This window comes from Hylaeus anthracinus, unplaced genomic scaffold (genome assembly GCF_026225885.1).
Source record: "Hylaeus anthracinus isolate JK02 unplaced genomic scaffold, UHH_iyHylAnth1.0_haploid 2, whole genome shotgun sequence".
Classification (NCBI taxonomy): Eukaryota; Metazoa; Arthropoda; class Insecta; order Hymenoptera; family Colletidae; genus Hylaeus; species Hylaeus anthracinus.
Window position 1 is genome coordinate 2649393 of NW_026534838.1, and position 9690 is coordinate 2659082.

A 9690-nucleotide genomic window follows, 5' to 3' on the forward strand; every position below is an offset into this window, starting at 1 on the left:
ATTAAATACAAACTAGCAATTCCATTATTTTTATGATGCCATAACTTCCTGTGCTCCAATTCTTTCTTAAAATTCTTATTTTCTCAGGTCAAAATAGAAACGTCACAACAGTTTCGATTCCTTTATGTTTAACTTTGAAAACACTTCATTCCCTCAAAAAGTCAATTCTATCTGCAAAAACATCGAATGCTGGAATTAAACACGTGTTTCCCTTCGTGTCCTAGATGCTAACTCTTGTGTCCTACTTTCCAGCAAGTTATAAAAAGACAAATCGCATCGATGTATCGTTTAGCCCATTCACTGCCAGGCAAATTTAAAACGTTTTGCCATTGGCGCCAACATTTAATACAGATGCGTAATCTAGGTTATTATTCCGACATTAAAAAGCGATATTACATTTGTTCTTTTAAAAAGAAAATTTACGGTCTTTCTTTGCAATAATTCGTGACTCGAAAGGTCTGTGACTCAAGGTGACTCAAAACTTATCCCTTGAGTAATTGCAATCAATTTGAGCTACAAGACATCTCGTACTTGGCAGTGAATGGGTTAACCCTTTCAGACGTCCACAATTGAGGACACTAAATTAAAAAATTACCAACACTATCAAAAGCTACACCATTAGGATTTTTTTTCATTTTTTCCACACTAATTTTAGCCCAAGTTGTTTCTAAAAAAAAACAGTTCAGGTCTGAAAGGTTTAAGCACCGAATATTTCTAATTTCGAGTATCTCTATTACTCTGTTACTATTTGTGTTTATTTTTTCCTACCAGTGGCTGGCATGGTGACCCTGCAGAATCTTCAGAATCTGGCGAATCTGCAAGACCTCCCGCAAGTCGCCTCTTTAGCCGCGGGTCTTCAGGGAATGACAGCGGGGCTGGCGAACAATCAGCTCATCAACACGCCCTTGAATCTCACTGTCAGCTCGTCCGGTAAGATCCCAACTGTCAACTCGAATGAAAACGCGCGTCCGTAAGTGACCAACGAAGTTATGCGAAATTCGACACCCCTCTTAATCGAATTTAAACTCCCCCTTACCCTTCGGCCACTGTCTCATTGACGAGCATACTTCTTTGTTGCGAGCGCGGTCATCAGAATACTCGTGTCAGTGGCGCATCGTACGACTTACATAAAAATTAAAAAGGAAAAGTGAATTTAATAAATTCGAATTCGATGAAGCTTCTAAATTTAATCTTGTGTTTGAGAGAGAAAATTACTCGGGAATAGTATAATAATGATACAGGGGTAATATTAATATAATAATTATGTACTTCTAACTTTCTTTGTTAAAGAGATTTGCTTACATTTCTAATTTTTTTTTTAATGAATATCAACTATGTTGGTGTGTTTGTGACGAAACTTGGCACTAAAAAATAAGAAGGGAAATGAATTTAATAAATTCAAATTCGAAGATATTGTAATAATAATTCAGACATAACATGACTACACTTCCATTACATGTATCTAAAATCAGTTCATTCTAATTAATTCTCTCTTTCTTTGTCTAAGCAGTTAATTTACAATGCTAATATTTGTTCAAACGAATAACAACTATCTAACAACATTTGGCTTAATTCCTATTATCTCCTGCGAGTACAGAATCCTATTTTTCAGTATACAATATAATGCGCCACTGGCGTCGACTAGAAAAATTTGTCCGCTACCTTAAACCAACTCCAACATTTTTAACGAATTCGATGCTTTCGATGCTCAGGTGGCACGGTACCAACAGGCTCGAGTACGACAGCTGCATCGCATCTCCTTCCACCAAATTCGACGCCAATGGCGACATTACCGCAGCTATTATCACAGCAGCAACCGGTCGCAATGCCTCAATTCATCCTAATGTCCGGTCAATTGGTCCAAGGCATTCAAGGGGCTCAGCTTCTTATCCCTACGTCGCAAGGTAAGCCTTCTGCTTCTTACGTGTCCGTCCCGAATTTCAAAATGACCGTCAACTCGTTGAGACTTCTCATAAATATCAAAACTATACTTTTATTCAGTCAAACTTCTTCAATAGAGGGTACGAATATTTATATACACGTTATATACACATGTATGTATCATTAAAAATTTGTTTGAGAACACCGAAGCTATTATTCAATTTAAAAAAAAATGTTTTTAATAAACAAAAAAGGGTAAGAATACTTATAGGACTGACTGTATACCTACGACCAGATTATTGAAGGACTGCAAGTATCATTAGGTTCTTCGCAGGCCAGCAAGTGAATTAAGCCAACGCTGTAGAATCATTGAAACCGTGTCTTGGCGTGCAATTATTCAGGTTAAGATGCGCCTCGCGCGGTGCAGTACAAGGATGGGTGACCGCTCTTTTCGCGAGAGTTTTTTAAGATGGTAAGCTATCCGTTATTGAGTTGCGTTAAAAAGCGTTGGCTACCTGGCGTAAAGGGGAACCGGAAGTTGGTATTATTAACCTCTTAGGCTCTACACGCCCCACTATAGGCAGTTACACGTATATTTCGCGTTGACCTCTCTCATAACACAAGACATGGTATAATATAGACTGGTTGGACCACAAAAAACAAAATGAGGAATGTAAAATAGAAGCACTGTAAGAAAACAAAAAAGGCAGAACAGAATCGACTCCACTGGAACGGTTTCCGTGCATTTATCGTAGAGAAATTTGTGCATTTTAATGCACAAGATCGGGAATGACCATGTGCAGTTATCGTAGAGCTCGTATATTTTCTGATGTTTGCCGACAAGCTTCGAATGTAGAGAAGGATAGCGAATAAAGAAGAGGACGAAGTGAAAACACCAGGTTATGTCGGTGAATTTTGTCGTTGCATTGGTATTGTCTCACCGAGATATCCGATCCCCGGATCATGTTACACTACTCGGCGATCGAACTCTTAGACCCCTTGAGGGGTATACACCCAAGTGGTGGGGACGGTTTCCGTGCATTTATCGTAGAGAAATTTGTGCATTTAAGGAGATTAGGATAAGAATATTAGGATTGAACTACAAGGAAGCCTTTCATACTAGATGGACTGGAGAAAGTAATATCGTTTTTGCAATTTTAAAGACTCGTTTATTACTCATCTAAAAAGTTAAACACGAATTGAAATTGGAAAACAAAACCAACAAGCAAAATCACCTGAGTGTGTCCAACTCCGTGACATCTACCCTGACACTGTCACCCCTATCTTCATCAAACTCCCGAAAGCGACCCATATCGACGAGGAAAAATCTACCGTAAAAAGGACCGAATCTAACCTCTGAAGAGAAGAACACACATGGAAAACTCACCTTCTTCTAATTATTATACCAAATTGCACACTTGCACGCGTACAAAACAATCGACGTCTTTCGATAGTTTCCATTTGACTGTCAGTATCCCCTGAAACGTCGGACTAATCGCGAATCCTCTCGCGGCAGAATTTAATTAAACCACAGGGAGAGATAAAGGGGCCCTCCGACTAGTCGGAGTTACATCGGGGCCGCATCGACAAGAAATCTCCAACAATAACCCTTTCTCCGAGTACCTTCGAATTTCGTGAACGTAAATCAGTCCGGAGTGGTCTCATCGCGAAATCTGCACGATGTGCCGGCGCATAATGTTGTGCAATCAAGATGTGCCGATATATAATATAATATCGACTATCTCTGACCAGCTCGGACTAAGGCTCGGCCCCGGTCGTCCATACTTAGTGGTCCCGGACTAGCCTGGCCGAGCAGAGGGCAAACTCTGCAACTAATTTCAATGTATAATTAACGTCTCACTACCCCCTTTCCCAGACCCACAGAATAAGCCTCCCTCCATCTCCACCCATCCCTCTGCCCCTCTCGTTGGTTCACCTCTTCGAAAACCCGCCCTCCCCTCTGGTCTAACCCCTCCAGAGTAGTCTCCCCGGCTGGACATCACAGCTTCGCGGATTCGGCCGCTATTATATCGATTGCGGTTCGCGCTAACTTCGTTTCTACCAAGTTAGGTTCCTATTCTGGCAATTGTATGTGTGCGTGTAAGAGAGCCGAGCGGGTGGGAGGGAGAAGAACCGGAGACGAGCGGCGGAGAGGCAGAGAGAGGGCGAAGGGTAAGGAGAACTTTGGGAGTCCGCCTAAGTGGATTGAAGTTCGTGGATATGGACCAGTCGTGGTGGGATGACGAGTTACGTGGTGGCAAATAATGTTTGCACTGCTTTTCGGTTCAATCGATGGGTAACTGACTAACGCTCAATTGGTTCCTGATAGACGTCGAGTGGCGAGAAAGAGTCGAGTAACCGATTGATCCGGGAGAACCGATCTCCTTTCCCTCGAGCTTCCGACGAGCTTATTTAAGCGACTGTTGTTATTCTCGAGGAGGGGGCAGGATCGATTACGCAGGTAGCAGGGAGTCCGTTAAATACGCGGCTGCTTAACCATACTTTTTCGAGACGCTGAACTTTTGCACTAGTTCGACGGTTATATTCAGAATGAACGGAGTCCTCCGGATGTGTAACATTCCACGATCACGTTGGACGATCGAACGCAATAGTGAGTGAATATTTCATTGCTGCCCGCCGGGTCACGAGGACTCGGATCGCTGGCAACGGAAATAAGACTTTGGATCTGCGATCAAAAATAAGAGGCCGAGGTGGGAGGGGATTTTATTTTAGATGGGGTAGAGGCTTGGGAAAGACGCGGGTCAGGTGTTTTATTTGGGAATCGGTGGTGGAATCGTAATTTGATATTTATGGACGATTACAGTACAGTAAAATCTCTATAAATGCACAAGATCGGGAATGACCTTGTGCAGTTATCGCGGAGTTCGTGTATTCTTTGATGTCTGCCGACGAGCTTCGAACGTAGAGAAGGACAGCGAATAAAGAAGAGGAGGGAGCGAAAACACCAGGTTATGTCGGTGAATTTTGTCGTTGCATTGTTATTGTCTCACCGAGATATCCCATCCCCGGATCATGTTACACTTGGCGATCGAACTCTTGGACCCATCAAGGGGTACACACCCAAGTGGTGGGGATGGTTTCCGTGCATTTATCGTAGAGAAATTTGTGCATTTAAGATGACTTTATTGTATTAGGATTGAGTTACAAGGAGGCTTTTGATACTGGGTGCACTGGAAAGTAATATCGTTTTTGCAATTTTAAACACTCGATTATTGCTCATCAGCTCGTTGATTTTTATCGATCTGGCATTCGCTATTTGCACACTAGATGGCAAAAGATTACATAATTTATTTCAATTTAACATAAAAGAAACGACATCACTTTCCAGTCTACCTAATAGATTTTAACCATTGTATAATTTGGTAGTTTGCAAAACAAACTTTACGATGTAGAATATGAATATTAGATACAAAATATAAAGTACACATACAGTCAGTCTAATAAATATTCGTACCCTTTATGTCTATTGCAGAAACATGTGTAAATTAAATAATAAATTTGATCTTTTGTAGAATTTGGTAGTTCGCAGAAACCAAGCATACGTGAAGTAATATATTTCAGTGGAGGCAAAGGGTTTTCCAAAACGGATTCTAGGATTTATAATATGAATATTAGATGCAGAATATAAAACACAGTCGGTGAAATAAATATTCTTACCCTTTACATCTATTGAAGAAATTTGTCTAAGTTAAATAATAAACTTGATGTTGCCAAATAAATTTTTCATTGTGAGCATATAAACGTGTAGAACAATTCAGACAAGTTTTTCCAATAAACATAAAAGGTGGGATACTTATGGAACTGACTGTATATATTTTAGTCTTTATAGCTCGACTCTTATAAGAGTTTTGACAATAGGCCTTTGGATTTTTTAATAAAACGTACATAGAATAGAATTATTATTACGTAATAAAACATCTAAATGTTGCGATTAATGAGAAATATTTCTCTTATAAGAGTATGACATCTTGCCTCAGAAAAGCTTCCAAGTGCCTGTCCAGTACACCCGCCCTTAGAACAGCAAAGGGTTAAACAATATATTTTCGAGGCAAAATGTTGACGGACGAATAACGTCAGAGAAACGGGATTTAGTCTAACGAAGAACGCGGGAAAAGCTCCTGTCGCAACATTGCCGTCGCGAACGGAATAAAAGAAACCAGAGCGGGGAATATCAGCGACAAATGTCGCTTAAACTAAACGTTAATCGGATTGTCAGTTGACCTTACCTCAGAACGCGAAACTTTTATGGCTGTTCGGAATACGGGATTTGCTTTAGCTTAGCTATAGGTACCAACACGGGTACGTACTCATGATCAGTAATCATATTAAGCGCGTGTACAGGGTAATCAGATTAGCGGAGCTGGAGGTAATCCCGAAACTATTCTAAGTATGATTAGGCGTCCTTCTCGCAGCCCAGTCCAGTGCCAGTACCTGTACCCACTATTAAGATGACGATAATAGTTTGCCAACTACGCTGGCCTGCGAGGTTACCTGCCCTATGGGTTGCCTAATAATCCCTCTATGAGACTCTGATAACTTTACTACCCTTCCCGGATCAACGACGCGTGGACTATGTTCATAATGGAAATGAAGTATCTATTGATTCGAGACACGTTCGTACGAGCACCCACGGGGATAGAATTATCAACCGGTCTCGACGGCGACGTTGCTCGGCTAGATTCTAATCGATACGAAACTTTCTTTCCTTCGGTTCGGCCAGGAATTGCCACGCAAACTATCTTGACGATCCCCGTCAGTCACGTCACGAACAATCAGATGGTCAACTTGGCGCTCAGCAACGGCCAGATGGTCTCCACGACGCTGGCGAATCTTCAGTCCATCGCTCAGAGTATGCCGGGCACACCGACCAACAATGGTGAGTTTACAGGTAGGAAGAATTTCTCACTAAACCTTAATCTTGGATGTTCTTGAAAGTGTTCAGACTTGGGCACATTTTTAAGGGAAAATAGGAAGCATTTGTTTTATGTAATTGAGTTATTTGGAAATAAATACGGTAAAAACTGGATAAGTGCAAGAAAATCGGGACCCAATCATTGCAGTTAGCCAGCCGTGGTTTCTATTCTGTGTTTACATTTGGCTCGAGTCGAGCGTCGAACGTAGGAAAGGAGAGAGAGTGAAAGAGACAGAGGTCCGAGGAACAAAAGCAGTAGGCCGAAACGTATCGGTGAGACAGTAGATTATATTACATTGCTCGCTCGACGAGCGTCAAGGTGGAACCCCTCAGTGGTGGGGATAGTCATCTTGCATTTATCCAGTCAAATAACCAATTACAGTTACTAACTGTCAGACGAATCAATCATTTCGTTTCTATAGAATTGAAACTTATTTTTATTGAATTTATACTTGCACTAAAATTCAATTCAAACGTGTATTTAAATATTAATTAATTTGAAGCTTAAAGTTAAATTTAAACTTATTTTTGCAAATTCTCAAATTCACAAATTTCATGCAGATTTATTTTCCTTAACGTCTGATGCTCAGAATTAATTTATATATTCAGTTCATTCATCAACCTTAGTAACAACTGGAGTTCATTTATTAATTCGATTTAATAAACTTATTTCATATATCCAAATAAATATTTATTCCTTAAATGTATTTATTCGAGCTATACATAATTATGGCTGCTCTTATATCTAATTTTGAACTTGGTTTAACCAAAATAATTGCATGTCTGCTACTATCATATCACGAATAAATTATAATTCGGAAATATAATATCCCAAATAACGTCGTGACGAAAGTGCCCAGGTCTAAACGACCAATCACCGAACCGAGAAAGTCATTCTTCGTTGCCTCTCGTTCCATGTCTCTTCAACACATCTCGAACGTGTCGCTCTGAAGCGGACAACGTTTCTCTTTTCCATGACGCAGTCCCGACAAGTCCCAATTCAGCATCGAGACTGGGACTGAATCCAGCGGCGCTGCCTCATCTGCTGAGCATCAGTTCGGCCAGCCAGCAGCTTCTGAACGCGATGCAGCCCCAGCAACTGCTTCAGGCCGCACAAGCGGCCCAGGCCCAAGCCGCGCAAGCCGCGCAAGCGGTCCAGGCCGCGCAGCAGGCCTCGCAGCAACCGCTCCTGACGACGTCGCCGCCTCAACAGCACGCCCGTCGACACAACTCCCACATGAATCATTACACGGTACGTTAAACGCTGATTACGCGATGTAATTCACGTCTTTTCCGGTTAAAAATCTATTTACACATATTCGTAACATGTCAGTTCCGTATCCGTACCGTATCGATAACGTCACGAAACGGTGTCGGACGTGTGTGAACATGCCCATTCAAAAACAACAGAAGAATATTTAAAATCACTGACACTGATGGAACATTACAGAACTGACACGTTACGGATATGTGTAAATAGACCTTTAATCGCACGAACCCGAGTCACTCGCGAGGACCACCGAGTCCTCATTATGAAATAGAACTCGCGGTAATTGGATTACGACTGGGATATCGACAGTAAGTCCGATTAACCCTTTCAGACTTGAATTATTTTTTTCTCGTTCTAGTGTAATCTAATTTTTAGGGTTAACTTGGACTTTAGCATGGAGAAAATAAAAAAAGAATCCGAATAGTGTTCTGAACAATAAAATCCTAAACGATATTTTTCGATATTTTTAAATTTTGTGTCCTCAATTGTGGACGCCAGGTCTGAAAGGGTTGATAATAATCATAATCGACGCGATCATTTTTCTCGAAAATACTCGCGTCTCGGTTGGTAAACAATCGTTTCCTGAGCGCACATGTTTGACAAACCTTCGACGGGATCGATCGACGCGACATTTTGCTCATTCGCTTCAATTACACGCGAGTCGTAGCTTCATTCGAAACGGGGATACTTTTCCCTGGAGGATTTTGATTTACCTCCGTTACATCAATAACTAACACTCCACCGGCCAGATATCCTCTCCGACGATTCCCTCTCCCCGGCTCGGTAACAATACGACTACTCGACCCGTGGACGATATACGAGCCACCCACCACCCCCCTCCCGCCGCGTCCTCCGTTGCCCACCTGGAAGGGCTTAACCAGCGCAAGATCAGCGGAACAACCAGAATAATTCCCGATAGCAAGCAATCTCGTTAAGAAAGTATTCCGCGGCGGCGTTTTCTTCTACTAATTAGACTCTAAAGTGTCTCGAGAGTCCCCCGGGGGTCTCATTATTAAGTGCATAATTGGCGTGGAAGAGGAGCATTGTCGTTCCCGGGTCGAGCTACTAATCCGTAACCGACGACGATGTCTCGAACAGCCGACGGAGAAGCATCACAGGGAGAGGCCCGAGCAATCGTCGCCTTTGAACGAGTCGGTGGTGTCCGCGGCATCGGCGCTGAACAGACTCGCGGCTAGCAACGGGGAGATCAGCATCACGACAACGCACGAACCGAGCAGCACCGGTTTGAAACAATCGCCTGGCAGCATGCACAGTATGAAGGAGGACGAACACGATCTGCTGAACGACTCGCCTAGTAAGTTCCTTCCGTCTTGTAGTTTGTTGTTTACAGTTGTTGGGTTTGATGGAACATGATGTGGACCTAACAGAGATACCGAGGAGTTGCAGAAACTCTACGTGGAGTTTTAGCGGCATCTTTTCTTGGAGCAATGGGACAGGGTGATCCTCTTGCTAGTAGACAAAGTGGACAACCATAACAATAATCGACCGTCATTGTAGACTTTATGACGGTGACCCATACAGCCGCTTTCACTGCGGAAGTCACCGTCATAAAGTCTACAATGACGGTCGATTATTGTTATGGTTG

At 42.2% G+C, this 9690-nt stretch overlaps 1 protein-coding gene across 1 annotated transcript in view; it reads left to right on the forward strand.

The window, feature by feature from the left end:
* LOC128892992 (POU domain, class 6, transcription factor 2) overlaps positions 1-9690 on the forward strand; it is a gene marked incomplete at its 5' end in the record, with an annotated part of 38397 nt that overhangs the window by 333 nt on the left and 28374 nt on the right. The window contains 5 exons of the mRNA XM_054153691.1: positions 772-930; positions 1713-1904; positions 6623-6790; positions 7798-8066; positions 9183-9399. Coding sequence (XP_054009666.1) covers positions 772-930; positions 1713-1904; positions 6623-6790; positions 7798-8066; positions 9183-9399 — 1005 coding nt within the window. The remainder of the gene's footprint in view (positions 1-771; positions 931-1712; positions 1905-6622; positions 6791-7797; positions 8067-9182; positions 9400-9690) is intronic.